This window comes from Capsicum annuum, chromosome 4, assembly GCF_002878395.1.
Source record: "Capsicum annuum cultivar UCD-10X-F1 chromosome 4, UCD10Xv1.1, whole genome shotgun sequence".
In the NCBI taxonomy this organism is placed as follows: Eukaryota; Viridiplantae; Streptophyta; class Magnoliopsida; order Solanales; family Solanaceae; genus Capsicum; species Capsicum annuum.
The window spans coordinates 91,006,066-91,028,061 of NC_061114.1; the positions used below are offsets into that span (position 1 = coordinate 91,006,066).

At 36.3% G+C, this 21,996-nt stretch overlaps 1 protein-coding gene and 1 long non-coding RNA gene across 6 annotated transcripts; one reads left to right on the forward strand and one right to left on the reverse strand.

Moving 5' to 3' along the window:
* Nucleotides 1-1,749: 1,749 nt before the first annotated feature.
* Nucleotides 1,750-21,551, reverse strand: LOC107867873 (O-fucosyltransferase 10). Of its 5 annotated transcripts, none has more exons than XM_016714339.2 (10): nucleotides 21,023-21,551; nucleotides 19,759-19,837; nucleotides 19,350-19,417; nucleotides 18,685-18,773; nucleotides 17,941-18,138; nucleotides 16,976-17,180; nucleotides 16,706-16,873; nucleotides 14,702-14,869; nucleotides 13,884-14,074; nucleotides 1,750-2,487 (listed from the first exon to the last, which is right to left on the reverse strand). In XM_016714339.2, the coding sequence occupies exons 1-10, from the start codon at nucleotides 21,467-21,469 to the stop codon at nucleotides 2,295-2,297; spliced, it is 1,806 nt and encodes a 601-aa protein (XP_016569825.1). In that variant the 5' UTR covers nucleotides 21,470-21,551; the 3' UTR covers nucleotides 1,750-2,294. The 5 variants fall into 5 exon arrangements, 4 of the variants coding, with proteins under 4 accessions (XP_016569825.1, XP_047267838.1, XP_016569823.1 ...); XR_001673401.2 differs by adding an exon at nucleotides 6,166-6,579 and having other exon boundaries at nucleotides 2,359-2,487; nucleotides 16,706-17,180; XM_047411882.1 differs by lacking the exon at nucleotides 16,706-16,873.
* Nucleotides 2,283-14,017, forward strand: LOC124898165. Its single transcript, XR_007055004.1, has 2 exons — nucleotides 2,283-2,419; nucleotides 13,633-14,017. It is a non-coding gene; the product is annotated as an uncharacterized LOC124898165 (long non-coding RNA).
* Nucleotides 21,552-21,996: the final 445 nt, after the last annotated feature.

Genomic DNA, 21,996 nt, shown 5'->3' on the forward strand with positions numbered 1-21,996 from the left:
CATGCTAAGATAATCGCTATTCATGAAACAAGTCGAGAATATGTATGGTTGAGGTCCACGATACATCTCATTCGAGAATAATGTGGTTTGAAATGTGACAATGTGCCCAAAATTTTATATAGAGATAATGCAACATGCATAACATATCTTAATGGAGGATTCAAAAAAGTAGATAGAACGAAGCACACTTCATCAAAGCTTTTCTACATACATGAGCTACAAAAGAATAGTGATATTAACGTGCAACAAATTCGTTCAAATGACAATGTGGATGATTTATTCACCAAGTTTCTTCCAATTGCAACTTTAAAAAAGATGGTGCACAAGATCGGAATACAAAGGTTCAAGGATGCTCTTATTTGAGGGAGTTAATACGCGTTGTACTCTTTTTTTCTTACGAGGTTTTGTCCCACTGAATTTTTCTTGTAAGTTTTTTAATGAGGCAACCTATATGTGTATTGTTAGAGATGTGTACTTTTTTTCCTTCACTAGATTTTTTTGCCTACTTAGGGGTCGTTTGGTAGAGTGTATAAGAATAATGCAAAATATGATGTATTAGTAATGCTTGTATTAGTAACGCATGTGTTAGTTATACTTGCATTAGTTATGCTTGTATTTTTCTTATGCAGTGTTTGGTGTAATATATTAAAAAAAACATGAATTACATAATTTTTTAAAAATACCTTCAATATATATGTTGGAAAGGATGCAGAAAATTTTTTGAGGGGTAATAAGATCTTTAAGCATGTTAATGGATGCATTAGATTCATTGCATTACTAATGCCATGGATTTTGAGGTATTAATAATACACACCTCAATACACAATAGAGTGTATAACTAATGCTTGCATTAGTTTTACATAGGATAAAAAGGTATACCAAACAAGGTACTACTAATACACATTAAACTAATGCATACATTAATATTTTAATACACTTTACCAAACAACCCCTTAGTTTTTTCTAGTAAGGTTTTAACGAGGCACATTATCTATCAATTAGACATTCAAGGGGAAGTTTTATAAATATATTACCATATATATAGTGAATGCCTACTTTACCATATATAGTGGATGTCTATTTTACCATATATATTTATGAAAAAGTTAGAAACCCTAAAATTAGTTTTCTCCTATAAATAAAGGGTTTTCTTTCATTGTAATTAATCCATCAAGAAATTTCTCAAGAGTAATAACAATTACTCTCTCTATTCTCTCTACTCTTCTTCTTTGTTCTTTATTGTTTTATAACAAATTTACAGATTAATGTGTGACTGTAAATTATTTTATTAGTGGTAAAAGAAAAATTTTAAAGTTAAATTATTTCTAATTATAGTAATATGACATATTTTTTGAAACTTACTAAAAACAAAAGGATATCACATGAATGGAGGGAGTAGTTGATTGTAAGTCATCAATGCAGAGTAAGTAGGACGTAAAACTCAAATATCTTTAAATTAGTTTTTACATATGTGGAAACCATAAGTACCTGCAGTTACATTCATTATAAATTTTTTTAAGCGTATGGGTTCCTGGTCAGGTTATTTCATTTCTTATCAGTTTTCCGGAAAAGTGAAAACCATGTGCGACGGCTCAAGGCACGGTGAAAACTCGCAAAATGGCTGATCATTTGAACTTTGGAATTAATGTACAATTATTTGCCGTCCATGTCGATCTATTTGAGCTCATCTCAATCCAATACTATATAAAGCTGCAAAAATCCTCAAGACACTTGCTAAGGTAGAAACACTTGGCACGATAGATCTTGAAATTTAATCATTAAAAAATTTGTAGCATTACAACTAGTTGACTAAAGGAGCACAAGTTTCCAAAAGCAATGTGAACGCAGTAACAAATCCTAAGAAGAAGAGAGAGAATAAAAAATCTAGACTATGAGAGATCATAACTGAGAGCTTTAGGATCTGAGGAGCTGATATCAACTCCAGATAGATCAATTGTCCTGCCTCGCCAGACAAGGCAAAACTGGAAAGCGAATTCTTATGATCTTGACTGAGATGCTTTAGCAATCTTCGATTCCTGTAATCAAAGTTGGACTTGGAGCTTTGGATCTATTCTAACACTCCCCACATGCACATAAAGCGACAGACCCCAAAATGATAAAGCTGGAAGCATACTGATTATCCTTGGAAATAGCATGGTAGCAATTGGATACTTTGTTACTGTTCCAGAGGTAACAAGCAAAACAGAAGAGTAACTGGTGCTTGCAAAAGGATCCCAACTTAACTGATCAACTTAGACTGCTCAAATCAAAGGAACTTAGAACTTGGACCAATCTCAATGATCTACCATGAGGTATGAATTACTACGGTTGGTAGCTCTTTCTGACTCCCAAAGGCACCTGCATTCAGGCAGAGGATTCGAATAGATAGACCCTTTTCTGGTGGACTTCTTAACTCTAGGTACCATTATGCCCTTCCTATCACTTTCGGCCAGCATTGATCCCATTTGATGCTTGAAATCAATCCAACTGTTTAGCAGTTCCAGGAAAACAAAAAAAAAAAAGACAATTATAAAAAGGGAAAAATAAAAAGAAATTTTGATATTGTGGAATAAGATGATTGAATAATTTCATTCACACTTTTCTATGTCATATACATGGCTTTTATATACATAGGAGATTGTCGAGTAGAATCATCTAAATCCCATGAAATCTGGAATTGTGCAGAATCAGATATTCTACATAAAGAGAGAATCATAGATAGGATATTCTAGATTACAACAATTATCCTAAGATATCTTATGATATCCTAAGATCTTAGAGGATCAAATCTTGATATGACGAGCATCTTCCTTGAAATCCTCTAGCAGTCAACACTCCCCCTCAAGCAGGTGAATGGATATTTTCCATTCCTAGGTTGCTTATTAGATCTTGAAACATATTGTTTGGCAATCCTATTGTCAAAACATCGGCTACCTGATCTTTTGTAGATACAAATGGCGTACAAATGAGTCCACTATCTAATTTCTCCTTAATGAAATGTCTATCCACCTCAATGTGCTTAGTGCGATCATGTGGTACAGGATTATGAGCTATATTTATTGCTGATTTATTGTCACAATATAGTCTCATTGGTCCTTCCCAGCCTATCTTCAAATCATCAAGGATTATCTTTAATCATAACAGTTCACAAACTCCCATAGCCATAGATCTAAATTCAGATTTTGCACTTGATCTGGCTACTACATTTTGTTTTTTACTCCTCCAAGTCACCAGATTTCCTCCTGAGAAAGTGCAATATCCAGAAAATGACCTTCGATCCAGTAATGAACCAGCATAGTCTACATCAATATAAGCCTCTAAAACTATGTCTCCTCCTCATTTGAATAGTATTCCTTTTACTCGAGTTCCCTTTAAGATATTGTAGAATCTTGTTGACAACTTGAAGATGTGTTTCTCTAGGATCATGCATAAATTGGCTTACAACACTCACAGCAAAGGCAATGTCCGACCTTGTATGGGACAAGTAGATCAATTTCCCTACAAGCCTTTGATACAAACTTTTATCTACCATAGAATCTTCTGGAGCATTGCACAATCTATGATTATATTCAATTAGTGTCGCCACTGGTTTACACCTTAATTACACATACTTTTGTAGGGAAATAAAGATTCCCTATTTTGAGTGTGCCACTTCGATTCCCAGAAAATACTTTAATTTCTCAAGCTCTTTGATGTCAAATTCCTGACAAAACACTTCCTTAGATTTTGTACCTCTTCTGAATCAGCACCTATTACTATGATGTCATCTACATAAACTAATAATGTTGTTACCTTTCCTGTTTCTGAGTGTCTTATGAGCAAGGTGTGGTCTCCTTGACTTTGTCGGTACCCTAGCTTGATCATGACCTTTGTAAATCTTCCAAACCATGCACGAGGTGATTGCTTTAATCCATAAAATGCCTTCTTCGGTCTACACACCATTCCTTTCTTGTTTGCAAAACCAAGAGGCACCTCTATATAGATCTCCTCATCTAAATCTCGATGTAGTAATGCATTTTTCACATCAAATTGTGGTAGGTTCCAATTAAAAATCGCAGCCAATGATAATAAGATTCTTACTGTATTCATTTTTTCCACTAGAGCAAAAGTCTCCAAATAATCAACTTTATAGGTCTGTGTATAACTCTTTGCTACTAATCGTTCTTTAAATCTTTCTGTGGACCCATTTGACTTATATTTCATAGCAAAAACCCATCTACACCGCACCGACTTTTTCCTTTTTGGTAATTCTACAATTTCCCAAGTTCTGTTTTTTTCAAACGCTTCCATTTCTACCTTTATAGCTTTCTCCCACTTTTTGTTCCCTAAAGCTTCAGACAAGGGATAGGAATTGTGTGGATGTTCCAGAGAAAAGCTTTACGACTTGGGGATAGGTTTTGATATGTCACATAAAGGCTTAAAGGGTGTTGTATGCAGGTTCTGGTTCCTTTTTTGAGTGCAATGGGAAGGTCAAGGACATTAGCTTGGTTAGACTCTTCTTCATGATCAGTTTGGTTTGGTATTTTTGATGGTTCAACGGGTTCAGGATGGGCAGTAGGAGCAATAACCCGAGTAGATGATTGCCTTTGAGTAGTTTGATCTATTAGCCTCTTTCTTCTGGAATAAACCTGTAATGGTAGAGTATTTTCTAGAATTCCATTATCCATATCCAGATTAGGAGACTTGGTGGGTTCATTTGGATTAGAGACTTGGGTAACCGAAGAAATGGTGACTCGGACAAGAATTTGGCACGACTAGAAATAGACAAATCAAATAGTAATGTCTAGAGGTCCCCCTCTCTTCAGTGAGTCTCTATGATTGTAAGAATGGCTAAAAATGATTCACTCTCATCAAATGTGATATCAGCTGAAACAAAGAATTTTTTTGATGATGGTTGATAACACTTATAACCTTTTTTAGTAGGAGAATATCCTAAGGAAACACACTTAAGATCACGTGGATCTAATTTGCCTCTATTATGAGAATGAATATGAACATAGGCAACACTGCCAAAGATTAGGAACCAATTTATTGAAAATTTCAAAATTCGGGAAGAAATTCCTAAGAGTATCCAGGGGGCTTTTAAAATTCAGAATTCTTGATGATATTCTACTACTAAGGAGTGCAGCAGTTAGGACAACTTCCCCCCAATACTGTTTTGGAACCCTTTTGTGAAACAATAGTGATTTAGTAATGTCTAGTAACAAACCATTTCTTCTCTCTGCTACTCCATTTTGTTAAGGAGTATTGACACATGAAGATTCATGAATAATTCCCTCTTTTTGGAAGAAAACAGAGAGGTTTTGGTTGAAGTAGTCCTTGCCATTATTAGATCAGAATCTTTTAATTGGCAAATCAAATTGGGTTTTGATCAGATTAAAAAAGGTAGGAAGAATTTGGCTAACATCTGATTTTTGCTTTAACAAATAGATCCATGTTACTCTTGTACAATCATCAATGAATAACACAAACCATCTAGCACCAGAAATATTAGGATCAGGAGAAGGTCCTCAAATATCACTATGAATAAGAGAAAAAGGAGTCTTACATCTTTTATTACTAATTGAAAAGGAAACACATTTGTGTTTTGCAATTTCACAATCATCACAATGAAAAGACTCAACACTCAATCTTTAAACAGAGATGGAAACATCTTTTTGATTACATAGAAGAACAGATGGCCTAAGCGAAGATGATAAAGCCATACTTTCTCTTTATTGGACATAATTGATTCAGACAAGAATGAACTAGATAAGGAATTCTTAGTTTTATCTTCACCATTGTGGAAATCCAAACAATAAAGAACACCTTTCTCACTAGCACGCCTAATCATCCCCTTCGTGTCCCGTTCCTGAAATAAACAATATGAAGGTACTGGGCATTTGGAATCTTTGGTGACTTTTTGGACAGAAATGAGATTTACATCTAGCTTTGGGACATGAAGGACATTTTTAAGTATCAAGGACTTTCCCAATGGTATGTCTCCTTTTCCAGCTACGGTAAGAACTAAACCATCAGCAATAGTTATTTTTTCATAGTTAGGACAAGGGGAATATGATATAAAGAGATGAGATAAACAGGTCATATGATCAATTGCCCCGAAATCAACCACTCACTTTGGAGAAAGTTTGTCTGAGACATTAGTAACAAAGGAGAAAGAAATACCTGTGAAGGCCAGTGAAGAACTACCTTCTAAAGCAGAGTGTCGATTTTCATCAGTGTCAGGGTTGCGAGCTATTTGTGCCTGCTTTCCATCACTAATGTTTCTGTTTAGAGGTCTACCATTGAGTTTCCAACACCTATCTCGGGTGTGTCGATATTTTTTACAGTAGGTGCAGTAAAGATTATCCCTATTAATTGGCGGTTTGAATGAACCGGCAGGCTTGACAGTGTTTTCCCATTGTGAAACTCCAATTCTCTTGAATTTGTCCTTTTGCTATAATAGTTGATCCTTCATTAATTTGAGTTTCAAGTATAACACTCCTCCGGCCTTTTGTCCGTATAATGGCCAGTGTTTCATTTAGTGATGGCAAGCCTTCTTTTCCTAAGATCTGCACTCACACGACATCAAATTCTGTCCTGCAATAAAATCATAAATCCTTTCTTTTTCAATAAATCTTTTCAGAATCACAGTATCATCTTTACAACACATTTGAATGCATTGATAATGATCCATTTCTTGCCACAACCCCTGTAAAAAGTTAGAATATTCAGTGACAGGTCGAGCTCCCTGTTTTGTTGCAGAAAGTTTTATTTTTATTTCATAGATCCTGGCAGCATTATGTACTTTAGAGTACGTCTCCTTCACTGCCCAAATTTCCGTAAGTGCTCAACGTTATCGCTGATTTCCAGAAGCATGGAGTTCCATAACCAAGACATCACCATTGCATCTTGTTCATCCCATGCATCAAACGTGCGGTCTTCTTTAGATGGTCCTAAACTAAGAAGATGTCGCAATTTCCCTTTACCCTTTAAAACGGTACGAACTAGTTGAGCCCATTTTAGGTAATTTCTTCCATTCAACCGATAAGAGGCTTGCATGTTTTGCAAATCTCCAGTTGAAACTGTAGAGTTATTCTCTACGGCTGCAGAAACACTTCCAGGGACTAGAATATTTGCATCAGTTGCCTTTTCAGACATGGTTTTGAATGGTTTCAACATTTGGGCAGATAAAGCGGGAAAAAAAGACTTCAAGACTGAATGAATAAAATAAAAATGGTCAGGAATAAGCCTAAAGCTCTGATACCATGTGAAATAAGATGATTGAATAATTTCATTCAATCTTTTCTATGTCATATACATGGGTTTTATATACATAGGAGATTGTTGAGTAGAATCATCTAAATCCCATGAAATCTGGGATTGTACAGAATCATAGAAAGAAAAAAAATCACAGATACGATATTCTAGATCACAAAAATTATCCTAAGGTATCCTAAGATCTTAGAGGATCAAATCTTGATATGATTAGTATCTTCCTTGAAATCCTCCATCAGTCAACAAATATTGTGCTCTTGATGATTAAGACAGAGTTGCATGTACTTCAAGAGAATGTGATATGTGAAAAGATGAAACAAATTCATTCTATTAGGAAAGAGAGTTGAACACTAAGAAAAAATGCTCCCAGGCACGGATACCAAGGATCTTCTCTCTCCTACTTTCTAGGACTGTAGAAGTCTCACTCCGGCACCGATCTCCAACAATCTAACCTTTCTTTTTTTTAACCAATCAATATTCACCCACTGTGATTATTGCTTCAATCCCTCTTATTATTGTTTCAAATCAATGGCAGAAAATCGAATTTATTTCAATGTGGGTTTTAAGTCTTTCGACATTACAAGATGGAACTCCGGCAATACAATTTGGTTGGACTGGGTTGAGAGAAGCAAAAACATAATGCGTAGAATAACACTGAGTAGGAAGACAATGGAGTGGATTTGCCATATCCTCAAAGAAGCATCAAACGACAACAGGAATCTGGTAGGAATCTGGTAAGAAGATGGAGGACTAAGGACCAAGCAGTTGAGTTTTATGGCACCAGAAAGTACAACGAACACAGAAAGTACAACGAACACGAAAAGTACATGAGCTTTTTGTCCCTTAAAGATGGGGTTAGAGAAGTTATTATTGTCCCAGAGTTGGCAATAAATGCAGGATGGAGGGACATAGCTCTCAAGATTGAAAACTTCATAAATGCTAACCATCAATGTATGGTCAACCAACTACCAGAACACACCATCTCATATGTCAGCGCGGTTGAGGGCAGTAAATGGCAACACTAAGATCAAATTGAAAGGTCTGACAACCCTAAGGGGCCTCTGGGGAGAAGCATTAGACGAAAATTTTTAGAGGAGATGAGTCACCCATACTAAGGTGGGCCTCCTTTACATGGAAGAAAGCTTTTGGTGTCCACATATATGAGATGGAAGGCTATACCTTCCTCTTCACATTTCTAAACAAGCACATGGTTGAGCAAATAGTCCAAGGAGAATAGATCTGGAGAAAATCGATGGTTCAACTACAATAGTGGACCCCTCTCACTGGTTGTATACCTGCCCAATGCCAAAGAGAATCAACCTGGATCAAGGCTATGGGCTTACCCCTGCATCGAAATTCCGGCGAAAGCTACGCCGGAAAAAGTGGAAAAGAATGGAACCCTAGCAAAAGGCTTTACACAACAATCGCTCTTTGACAAAAAGATGGGTATTGTCCGGCGGACTAAAGCGCCTTTTGATGTTATCAAGGAAATAGCTGCGTTGACAGTTGTCAACTGGATTACATACGTGGGGTGCGATTTTTTAAAATCTAACCCACATGTGGAGCATGTGAAAAGCTTATTACATGCAGATAACAACATGGGTACCTCTAATTTTGGGCCGGCCCAGTCTAAAAAAAGTTTCAACAAAAGATGCCCTCAGAAGCCCAACCCAACTTAATCTTCACAGATGCTCTATGGGAGGAGACTGTGATGCTTAGAAATTTACCAGAAAACATCAGTAAAGAAGACGAAGGGAGGATTCAAAATTCTGCTGAAGATGGAGAAGCCGGTACCAGCGAAGATAATAAGTTGGAGTTTGCAAAAATTACCAAAAAGTTAGAGGGGGAAATAACTATCAGACAAAACGTTGGGCTCGAGAGCTGCATGGATCAACAAATTATGAATGCCAATTTCAGTATGGGAGGAGAGTTGTGGAACGTGGAGGAGGCAACACCAATAGCCACAGAAACACCCATATATCTTTGAAAAGGAAAAGACCACATCAATATAGGTGCGGCAGAACATAATTAAACTTGGAAAAATCTTTGGGGTTGATTTCAAGGGCCACGAGGAGGAAGATCGGGAGCTTCTTATGCAAATAGATGCCTGCAGATAGATTGCAGATAGATTAGAAAGATGGGACTACCTTCAGAAATCAGAAAAATAGATTCAAAGGTGCCAACGAATTGAAAAACTTGATCTCTTTTGATGTGAAGTTCAAAAACAATGAGGGTGGGAATAAGGAGAAAGAGCATTCACAATCAATATCATAAAGTTCAAACTAATATCTTGGAATGTAAAGGGATTGAATGATAAGAGAAGAATAGTGAAGAATTGTATTGATCAATGGAAGGCAGACATAATCTGTCTTCAGAAAACAAAGTTACAGAGGGACATGCAAGGGATAGTGAAACAACTTTGGGGTGGGAGATGGGCTAAACATGCTTGTTTAGAAGCTAGTGGCACAAGGGGAGGAATCATTAAGCTTTGGGATAGTAGAGTCTGGAAGGGGGAGATACTCCAATCAAGGGTTCATACTCTAACTTGCAGCTTCGAAGCTCTGCTCCAAGACTTCAACTGCCACATTTCAGGTGTTTATGCGCCTAATTGTAAGGTGGAAAGAAGGGAAGTGTGGGATGAGTTAGGAGCTGTGAGAGGTTTAATGAAGGGTCCTTGGGCTGTATGTGGGGATTTCAATGTGCATAGGTTCTTGACCGAGAAGAGGAACTATCAAAGGAGGACCTCTACCGTGGCTGAATTTTTTGATGCAATAGATGATCTGGAGCTTATTGATCTTCCTTTAGAAGAAGGGAGTTATACATGGTTCAAAGGAGACACCAACAACACAGCCTCAAGGATAGACAAAATTTTCTTCTCCGCAGAGTGGAGTGAACAGTTCAGCAAAGTAAAGCAAACTACCCTCCAAAGGCTAACTTCGGACCATGTGCCTATAGCTTTACAATATGGCCCTTGGGAGCATAACAAATCATATTTCAAATTCGAAAATTGGTGGCTTAACACTGAAGGTTTCACGGATAGAGTCAAAGCATGGTGGAGCTCCTTTACTTTCTGGGGAAAACCAGACTACATTTTAGCTTGCAAACTGAAAGCTCTCAAATGCAAGCTAAAAGAGTAGAGCAGGGAAGAGAACGGCGATTTGTCTTTGCAGAAATCCACTCTGGTAAGCAGAATGGCAACCATGGACTCCATAATAGATAGTAAAGCTTTGACTGAGGAAGAGGCTGCTGAGAAGGCAAAAACGATTATGGAATTTGAAACCTTGCTTAAGAATGAAGAATTAGCTTGGAGACAGAGATCAAGAATATTGTGGTTGAAGGAAGGTGACAACAACACCAAATTCTTCCATATCACAGCTAATGCCCACAAAAGAAGTAACTACATCGACCATTTAGAAGTACAGGGAGAGCTAGTAAAGGACCCGGAAAGTGCTAAGGAGGAAATTATACAGTTCTACAAAAAAATGTACATAGAAACAAACAAATAGAGACCTACAGGGAATATGATAGGCTGCCCACAATTTCGGAAACAGAGAAAGACCAGTTACAAGCAAATTTTCAGGAACAGGAAGTTGTAGTTGTTTGAAGAAGTGTGTTGTGGACAAGGCTCCTAGTCCTGATGGATACACTATGGGATTCTTCATAAAATGTTAAGATTTCTTAAAGCATGATATTATGGAAGCCTTCCACAATTTCTATGAAAATGAAATGTTTGAAAAGAGCTTCAATGCCACATACATTGCTTTAATCCCAAAGAAGAAAGGGGCTAAGGAACTTTAAGACTTCAAACCAATTAGCCTGATAGGTAGTTTCTATAAGCTACTGTCTAAAGTTCTTACTGAAAGGTTAAAAGGGGTAATGGAAAAATTGGTAGGGTCACAAAAATTGGCCTTCATTCATGGAAGACAAATCATGGATGCGGTCTTAATTGCAAATGAAGCAGTAGATTCAAGGCTGTCCCAAAAGAAACCTGGAATCTTATGTAAACTGGACATTGAGAAGGCTTTTGACCATGTGAATTGGGACTTCTTGCTCAACACTCTCAGAACACATGGATTAGATGGATCAGTTTCTGCATCTCTATTGTAAAATTTTCTGTATTGATTAATGGTACTCCTAAAGGCTTCTTTGCATCCCAAAGGGGAATAAGACAAGGGGATCCCCTGCCTCCCTTCTTATTCATCCTAGCCATGGAGGGGCTGAACAACATGATCAGCACTGCAAAATATAATGGTTGGATCTCAAGATTTGAGATGGCTAAAAATAATGGAGGTAGTCTAGAGGTGACACACCTCCAATATGCTGATGATACCTTGATTTTTTGCGAGGCCGAGGAAGAACAGATAAGATACATAAGAGTGATCCTTGTACTCTTTGAAGGAATTTCAGGCTTGCATATCAACTGGGGAAAAAGCCACGTATATCCCATTAACCCAATCCCGAACATTGATCTCTTAGCCTCAACCTCAATTCTGGGAGGAGAAGTGGGAAATCTTCCTTCTATCTACTTAGGAATGCCTTTGGGGGCTAAGTCAAAATCTAAAGAGATATGAGATACGGTTATAGAAAAATGTGAAAAGAAGCTGTCAAGGTGGAAAGCTCAATATCTGTCTTTGGAGGACAGACTCACCCTGATAAATGCAATACTAGATGCCCTCCTAACTTATATGCTCACCCTCTTTCTAGTTCCAGCTAGTGTTGTCCAGAGGCTCGACAAGATCAGAAAATTTCTGGCAAGGAAACAAGACTAGGAAGGGCTATCACCTAGTCAAGTGGAAGATATTGATGTCCAACAAAAGCAGGGAGGACTAGGGATAAAAAACTTGAAGAACCAAAGTAAAGCTCTAAAAATAAAGTGGTTATGAAGATATGCGCATGAAACCAGTTCCCTATAAAAAAAAGTGATCAAGCTAAAGTATGGTGAAATGGATAGCTAGGTTACAAAAGAAGCTAACATTCCATATGGTGTAACTGCTTGGAGATCCATCAGAAATTGATGGCATATTCTACTCAAACACACTACCATCACAGTCAATGATGGTAGGAGGACTTCCTTCTGGAAAGACAAGTGGCTAGGGGATAGAAGTCTAGCAACAGAGTTCCCAGATTTGTTTAATATAGCTCAGCATCAGGAGAAGACAATGGAAGATATGTGGTCTGTCCAATGTTGGAACCTAGTCTTTAGAAGAAACTTAAATGACTGGGAAATCCCAAGAATGGGGGAACTTCTTAAAACCCTTGATTGCTTCCAAGGGCTAAAAGCTGGTATTGATAGACTGTGGTGGAGGGGACACAGTAAAGGGTCCTACAAGGTAAACTCAGGATACAAGCTACTAAATTTGGTTGGAGCTCAAAATAACATCTAGCCATGGAAATAAATCTGGAAAGCTACAATTCTTTTGAAAGTGGCATGCTTCTCATGGTTGTTAGCTAAAGAGGTTGTGCTGACACATGAGAATTTAAGGAAGAGGAACATCATCCTTGTTACTCACTGTTGTCTCTGTGGAGAGGCAGCAGAAACAGTTGGACATTTGTTCTTGCACTGCAGAATTACTGACCAACTATGGAAGATTTTTATCAATCTCAGAAGCATACAATGGACAATGCCTAGCAAGATGGTTGACACTCTTCACAGTTCGGAGGAAGCAGGGATTGGAGCCAAAAACAGGAGCATCTGGAGGAGCATTCCAGCATGTATATGGTGGACTGTTTGGAAGGAAAGGAATGCCAGAAGCTTTGAAGATAAAAGTAGGACAGTACAGAGGATTAAAAATGACTGTATTTTGCTTTTGTGTTTTTGGAATACAAAGAAATCTCACATAGCTGCAGATGATATCCTAGATGTTCTAGAGAGATGTTAGGAATAGGAGTGCCTTTGTTTTCTTACTAACTTCCTACTGCATGTAAAGGGTTTTTGCACTACCTAAGTGTTGGTTCATAATAGAAATGTTACTTTCTCAAAAAAAAAAAAAAAAAGAGATGAAACAAACTCAAAGAAGATACTAGACTAGCGAGAGTCAACCTAGAATGCATTACAATTGGCGCATACACGAACTTGTCGTGTTCCAAAATCTAGGAACACTCAGCCTCGGAAACATTCTGAAACGATCAATTTTAGGGTTTACTTTGTTATTATGCACATTTGAGCTCACCATTGATTTGTTTTACAACTATATTCGGTCAAGTAGGACATTCCTTAGGTTTTACTTTTAGAAAACCAGAAGAGGCACAAAATTCTTCCTAATTTCGGTAAATGATCACGTCTATTTCAATTCCTCGAGGCAACAGAATTAGCTGATTTGTTATATTAGAAACTTAATCTTTTTTTTTCTTTTGATATATACTCTTTGCATGCAGGTTAGTTTGAATTCACGACTAGATAATATCATGATTATTGAGCAAATAAATTGACTTGTATGCATAAAAATGCATTTAGTTCTACCTTTGCGATCAAGAAGCGTCAGCAACTGAGGCTTTCATGAAATCACACCAAATTCTACCTATAGGAGTACAATGCTTTCAGGCAAGGAAAGCTGGAGTTTATTTTCAGTTGTATGAGAAGCAAAAAGAGAAGAAAATAGAAGAGAGCTATAGGAGAAGGATCTTACCTTGTACTTGTGTTCTGCAATAAAGTTACAAGCTTGATTTTATCAGGTTTGATAGTCTTGGCATGTCCATTGTAAAGGTACCTTCTATGGCCTATTAAAAAATGAGGGAAGTTTCCCCCTTGAGTGGTTACAAATACCTCACTAAACAAGCATACTAGGTAGTCCACAGCCGCTAGTCTAGATGAATAACCCTGTAAAACAAAAAAATAAAAAAATAAACAAAGAAGGAAACGAAGTTAATTTGTTTATACACTTGCTCAAAGAATAAGATAATTGCTTCCAGTATATACTAAATTAGTGACAGGAAACTCTAATTGATACTCCAATAGACACAACACGGCTATGACATGATTTATGGTGAATGTTCCAGTATCTAGAATCTACTTAGTCAGTTTCTGTTTCATGTCAACCTGAATAAGGGCTCAAATTTTTGAAAAACTCTAATCAGTACTAGTGCTAACTCAAACTTGTTGGGATTTGAAAGTGCTTTCTGGCATTAATGCAAATCCGTGTTAGTTGAATTTGCTAAGCAGAGAGCATTTCTCTTGATTCAGTTCTTTACATTTCTTTTTCACAGTAATTTGGAGAACGGTAGCTGTAAAGAATGTAAGCAACTATGCACATGGTACCTCTCTTAAAAAAAAATTACTTATCCGAGAAACTTAGGTGCAGTTAGAGCAAATATAGACAGAGGACACATCCATTTCTGAGCTGGTCCAATATCTAGTCCATTTGATGGTATTATTGGCCTGCAGTCAATCATGTCCAGATGTGCAGCACGCTATTTCTTGAAGAAATGGCTTTTCATCAACATATACCTCAAATGGAGCAAGCTCATCTTTGGTTGCCAAAGTCTCCTTGGTTTGTAGGAGAGGAAACATCTTCCGCAGAGGTGCTAGATATCTATCTGCCTGGTAAATCTTGCCAGAAGCCAAATAGATTGGAGTGTCTTTGGCAAATCCCATACCCCTGAGCATCATCCCAACCTATCCTGACAAAGAAAAATATATGAAACAAAAGAGTACCTACAACAAAGAACTAAATGGAAGAAAGTAAGATTTGACTCGTAAACCTGCAGTTGACTAATGAATAAAAAAATGACAAAAATAAAATAAAATAAGAAAGTGAAAAAAGAAAACAATCAATGAATTGGTGGTTTGGCACACAGAAAAGAAGAAATAAAAACTGGAAGTTTTTACCTTCATTTTTTATCCTTTTCCCAAAATCATGGTTGATAAAGTATACAACCTTCTTTACTTGTTTCTGTTTTATATCTTTTTCTACATTTAAAAAAGAACAGTTGGTAGCATTCTCATCATTTTACTTTGCTACATGATATTTCTGGCAAGATAGCAGTCAGCATCCTCAGGATGAAAAATGACTTTACTGAATATAGTTGGAAATATACTGTGCAGTATTCATGATCAAACATATCGAGTTAGAATAAACATCTCTCATTTTTATTAGAATGAGTTGAATGACTAAACAAACCTTAGCCTCTTTTGATTGCCAAGTCAAAGTTGGAAAATGAAACTTTTAAAAAGGTAAGTGTAGTTTCTTATTCTTCAATATGTCTTACAATTTGTTGCTTTGAGTGTTTGTGTCTTGCTATTTTGCAGTAATCTTTTTCTTGCAATCCTGCATCGAGTTTCTCTTTTGAGCTGAGGATCTATCGGAAACCATCTCTCTACCCTGCAAAGGTAGGGGTAAGGTATGGGTACATCCTACTCTTTCAAAACCGCACTTGTGGGGGTACACTGGTATCTTGTTTGTTGTTGCTCCTATTTCCAACTTTAACTAGCCCCACACACATCAAACTGTCACCTAGCCTCCCACCTGCTTTAGCCTCTAAAGCTTCTCTTGAACAAGTACCACTCATGGTAACCCACACAAGATAGCCATGAAACTCTTCTTTCTTTTACTTTTTTGACTCCCAATCTCTCACCACCTGATGTCCATCCTTCAACCATAAGATCACACACTTTTTCATCGTTCCAGTCACACATTCAGCTCTAAAATTCTTCTTTTTTCTGCTACAATTAATAGGCTAGTGGACATACTTTTCCTACATCAAGATCCTTTCTCTATAAACAAATTCCAAAGATTCCTATCTGATATTTTGGTTATCAGCATTAAAGATATCCTACTATAAAACAAGACAGACCAATCAATAATGTGCCACATCCTACTATATAACACATTAAGATGACCATGTTTTTGCTTTCTTAACATGCAGTTGTGCTGTTACATTATATGGTAATTCATAAATGATTAGCCACATCCTATGACAAAACAAGAAGACCAACCCACTATAGAAGATTCTTATACATAATGTCCAGTTTCATAGTGATAGCTCAAGATAAATGTTAAAGGAATTTCAGAGGCTGGTGGATTTTTCACAAAAGTGATACAGTATTTCTTCATATGATCCATGGACACTAACGTATAAGTGATTAAAAAGTATTACAACAACAACAACATACCTAGTGTATTCCCACAAAGTGGGGATTAACAAGTTTTACATAACAAATCAATTCTTCCATGTCTGCTATGCAAGCATTTCAATGGTACAATTTATTTTCAAACAAGATTGGCTGGCGTTCGAGCCTGAAATACTGCTTATAGGTGCAATATTTTCACGTTTAGAACTTACAATATAAGAGCTGTATTCAGCCTTTAAGAATTTCCTTTCCCCGGAGAAGAAATAAAGCAGATAGATCAGGATGTCACTTAGGTAGTACAATAACGCTGATATATTCAGTCTCTTCTCCAGATGAAAAGGCAAGTTTTATTTGAAAGGAAAACAGCTAATAAAGTCTAACCTCTACAGGGGTCATAGGGCATTTTCCATTTTTACGGTTGAGACCAGGTGCAATAACACGATATTTTTGTTTGAACTTCTTTCCCCATCCCTTCTCACGTACTACATCCATTTCTGACTTTTCAGCCTGCCCTCCGTCATAAATACAACACGAAAAGGCTACCATGTCCTTCACATGTAAGATGGATGTTTCATCATTATATTGAAGATCAACAGATTTAGTGGACCTCAAAAAATCCTGTGCAAGTAGAACTAGGAAGAGAGAGTGTACCTCCTCAAAGCGAAGGTGGACAGAAATATACTTCCCAACAGAGTTAGAGCTCCTCTCAATCATGCGCTTGACCAACTTCTTTGCAAGTGCCGATATGGCTAAGGAGAATCTCAAAGCTTCATAGTTGGAAAAGCATCTCAGGAACTGAAGATGAGATGGAAGATGCATTGACAATCTATTAGCAAAGGGGGAAATACGAACAACCCTGCATGAGAAAGTGACCAAGTGAATACAAAAAATGTAGGTCTGCAAAAGAAACAAAATATTGAGATATTAATGTCAACGCCAGCTCTTAACTTTCTCTCATTACTAGGAAAGTAATGTTATCCACTAGAATTTGAAAAAAAAAAATCAAAATGAAGTACCGTCCGCTAGAAATTGAAAAGAAATCCATGCTTTGAGACAACACTCTGGGGAAGTGGTATCTACGCAAAGAACAATTTTTCTATTTATTTATTAGACATACCTTCTGTGCCTTTTTTTGAAAAAACTGGAAAGGACTTCTCCTCTATCAATAATGACTTCGAAGACATTAATATCATGGTTGCGCTACAGATTGTTATTGTACCTCTATTTGACCTATGATCTTCTAAAGATGTTCGCTGTCATGCTTTAAGTTAAGACTACACAAGCTAATCAGATTTCATTAATCTTATCCCATATTAATGAGCCTTCATAAGCATATGTAATCTTACAAATTTGAGAATGAGACACAAGATGATGCATCTTTTCACTCTGGCTGCCATGACAGCAAAATAGACATGTAAAGATGTACTGATAGTAATAAGCTGGCATACTGGACTCAAAAAACAAGAGCTAACTATTTTTCTTCCAAATGGAAAAGGGGAAGACAGCAGAAACACAAGCTGCCATTTGGTGGTCATTTGATAGAAAGTTTTTTAGGAGTGTCTTCCACTACTGACACAAGTGATTAATTAGATAAACAGAAACCAAAAACTGCATACCGCCACTTAAATAAGACAGGATAAACCTCTTCCAGGTAATATCTTGGAGGTGCCCAAGCTTGAACTCGCAAATTCTGAATATTGCTGATATTAGAATCATATCTCTCCATCAGTTCCGCTGGTAGTTTTTTGACCACAGTAATATAATCTTTAAGGGTGGAAATGAAATGATCCTCATCATAAATATCACCAAACTTGCTGTTATGTGACACAAACGGAAACACCAAACATAACCTTTGTGAATACATAAGATCAAGGGTATGTGGTTACTGGTGTTATTCAAAAGTGAAATACTGATTTAACATGAGAAAACGTGCACAAGCAATGAAGCACATAGAGACTGAACCTACACTATTTATTCAGGTGGCAGATGAAGTGTTACTCTAAATTTACATTTCACAAGATAAATAGAAGTCAGTGAAGAGAAATATTCTTCAATCACCCTATGCCTATTTCATTGTAGCAGTTAGGTGTGCTTGATTAGAAATACAGAAGGCAAAGAATGTGAAAGAAGAGTTCAATAAGAAACCAATATAGGAAACCTTTCTAAATCCAACACAACGTTGCATTTCTCCCGTCTGGAACATCCTTTCATCTGTAAAGGATGTCCTTGAGATCATAAAATGTGTAATTTCAGAGAGTATATAACATTGAGATCAGATAGGAAAGGCAATAAAGATGTGTAAATTTTCAACCATTATTTGGTAATATTACAAACTACTAAGTACTAATTTGTAAACTTGCCTCGAATCCCTCCAGACATTGTGAAATTCCAAATGAGGAATAAGTAATGTGGCATTCAATAGTGCAGCAATGACTACTGCATTGCATATCTACAGTAAAAGCAGTGAGGGTGGTTAAGCTACATGATCATTTCACATTAATGAATAAAGAAATACCAAGAAAATGTCTTGTCACCAGCTAAGCAACTTATATCAGCTATAACTAACAAGCCTGTACTGCCCCTGATCTACCCAAACAAATAACTGCAATCACCAAAACTTCTCTGTCTTCTTACTGCTTCTCTATGCCAAAAACAATTACTTGGTGTTTATTTAAAAAGAGAGAATAAGTTGAAATAGGAACGCAGCAGCATTGTTCTTTAGCAATAACTAAAAATTGAAAAAGAATAGACAAATATAGTAAAATCAGGACTCAAGTACAATTTTTTTTGATAAATGGAGAAATTCCCCAAGGGTAGTTGTCGTGTGGCACATGTCCCAATAAATACTAGACTTTCGTGGCAGGGTTCAAACTTGTGACACGAGCCTAATCCAAACATCACAGACTGCTCTTACTATTAGACCATAACCCTGGGGATCTCAAGTACAAATTAACTATAACCAATTTGCAGTTTTAAATTACTTGGGAAATAGAGTGGCATTTTGACTCAGCATGACATTACATACCGATGATCGCTGCTGATTGAGGCCACCATTGGCATCAACAATTAAGTAAAGATTGGCTCCAGGAGAATCTGAAATAATACATTCTGTTAGGTTTCTGATTTAATGTAACTATATGTACTCCTATAGTATCCACCAACTCAACAATTTCGACTAGATGAAAACTAGTAAATGTGCAATTGATCTCAATGCATCAATTTGGACTTGGTCAAGTTCAGATTTGATATCCAGCAGGCTAATATTCAGTACAAAATTTATAAGGTGATTTAAAAATCCAAACCCGCCAATTATAGTGCAAACTGAAGCATTATATGACTTATAATAATTTTGTCATTTCATCTTGAAAATGCAATTCTGACCAAACTTTACAACAAAAACTAGCACAAGGCAACAAGACATGTTATTTTGATACCTTTAGTTATGGCAGTAGTCCCAATGGAACAGGTTTTTTGCTCTTTTAGCTTCCTTTTGTATATCCAGACAGAAGACAGCTACAATAGGATTGGCGGACCAATTCAGCTAATTATCATAACATAACAAAAAGTTTAACAAATACAAGGTTTAACACAATCACTAGACCGATTCAACATTTGCAAAAACTCAATACTTAAAACAAGATTCTTCCTGTTTTCCTGAAAAATGCTGCAAGAGAGGAGGGGATGGAATGCAATGAGAGAAACATCAGTTGCATGTGAGTTGGGCCGAATACCATTATAACTTTTTTTAAAAAATAAGAATAAGTGTTCTGTATATAGCATATGTACGTACTTTCATCCAAAACAAATATTCTACTGGTTCAAAATTATTTTCGAAATTTAATTTGACTTCTCAAAGTGACACTGACATCGGATGTGGACAAATTAGTCACTATAACATTATTTACATTTTTCTTCTAAAATTTAATTTGTATTTGTTTATTACTCCTTGCCTTGAGCCGGGGTCTATCGAAAACAGCCTTTCTACTTCTCCTGAAGTAGTGGTATGGATTGCGTACATCTTACCCCCAGGGTTTGGGTGGAAATACACTAGGTTTGTTGTTGTCTTTTAAAACGTCCCCAAAAAAGGTCTAATAGATTGTGTTAAAGTTGAAAGAGAAATGAGCATCAGAGAAGCGCAAAATGGACAACAATTTTGGACCGTCGCAGAAAGTAATCAAAAAGAGATTTTTTTAACTCTTCATAAATCACAATATACCACTCAACCAAAACTTTCTCATTACTTTGTTAGCAAACGAGGTAAAGATTAGAGGCATTTGAACATTGAAAATTTTTCATTTTCCGGTGTTGAAGTCCCAACTCCGGAGAACATATTTGGCCATAAAGTTATGCAAGTTGAATTTCAAGAATTTGAAAAGCAACAAAAAAATTCACTTTCTTACTCCAAAATATTCAAAAAACATTAAAAACAACTGAATATTTATATACATGGCCAAACATAATCTAAACTTTACATATTATTATTCACTTTAAAAACAAAAAAAAAATATTTTTTTAAAAAAAATTCACAATGAAATATGGCCCAACGCCCACTAGAAAACACTAAATTTTCCTATTGCTTTTACTTTTCAAAAGCAAAGTTCAATAGGGTTTTCACGAATTCCAAGAAATACAAAAATTCTTCACTAAAAAAGGGCAGTTTAGATCCGCCAACAAATGAAACCAGAGGCTTAAAAGTACCTCAATTGTAGAAGAATTATCAGCTTCAATGTCATTCCAAAACTTCTGAAAAATCTCATGGCTACGATAAACAGCACCAGTTGCTAAACCAGAATATTGCAAAAGGGAAAACAGGGGACCCACGCAACTGATCAGTCCCGTAAAGTAGAGAACAGTGACAATCAGCAGAACGTTCCGCCTGTGCAACATTGCAAAGCTTCCTCGCCGGCGTAGTCTCCTCCGGCAATTTTTCCGGTTACTTGGAGATGTCGGCGGAGAGCTTAATATGTTGTTGTTGTTGTTGCTAGTGGCGTAACCATTTGCATTTTTCGGGGACATTGTAAAAAAGGGAGAAAGAGAAAAATGTATCTGAAACATATTTGGCAAATTATATACGTGATGGGTGTTTAGTGGGACACGGCGCGAGAGTAGTGCAATTATAGCAGTAATAAGTAGAGCGGGCGGCATAGAGTATGGAGCCAACAATGTAGGAGAGGAGTGAAGATGTTGACAATAACTTTTCAAATCTATTGCTCTGTCGTTTGAAAGAGAACACCTACATTCCTTTTTAATTTATTTAAAAAACGATTGATACTTCCCTTTTTTAATAATATTTCAATTTTGACGTTTTACATGACATATTTAAAAGCATAAAATTAAAATTTTTTTGATATATTTAATACAACTTTAATTTAAGGCTAGAAAATTCAAAATTCTTCTTTCTCTTCTCTTAAACTTTATTTCAAATCAAAATAGATTATTCTTTTAAAATTAAGTAAATAGCAAGAAAATTTTACTTGGATAGTGACAGTCTATGATGATGCCATATGTTTAATTTTAGGACAAATTAGTTAAAGTTAGGTTTAATTAGTTATTAGTTATTATATTCTATTTAAAATTTGAAATAATTAAATATTAATATTCTTATTACAATTTTTTATTTAAATCTGCTGGTAGAAATGCTCCATTAAATAATTTTTTTTATTACTTAATTC

Excerpts from the sequence above, each read along its gene's own strand:
- LOC107867873 (XM_016714337.2), bottom strand. The coding sequence starts at position 21,469 with ATGCCGCCCGCTCTACTTATTACTGCTATAATTGCACTACTCTCGCGC. Across the intron at positions 19,418-19,758 it reads GACTACTGCCATAACTAAAG|ATTCTCCTGGAGCCAATCTT; the intron begins GTATCAAAATAA and ends GTATTATTTCAG. Across the intron at positions 14,075-14,701 it reads ATGAGCTTGCTCCATTTGAG|GGTTATTCATCTAGACTAGC; the intron begins GTATATGTTGAT and ends TTTGTTTTACAG.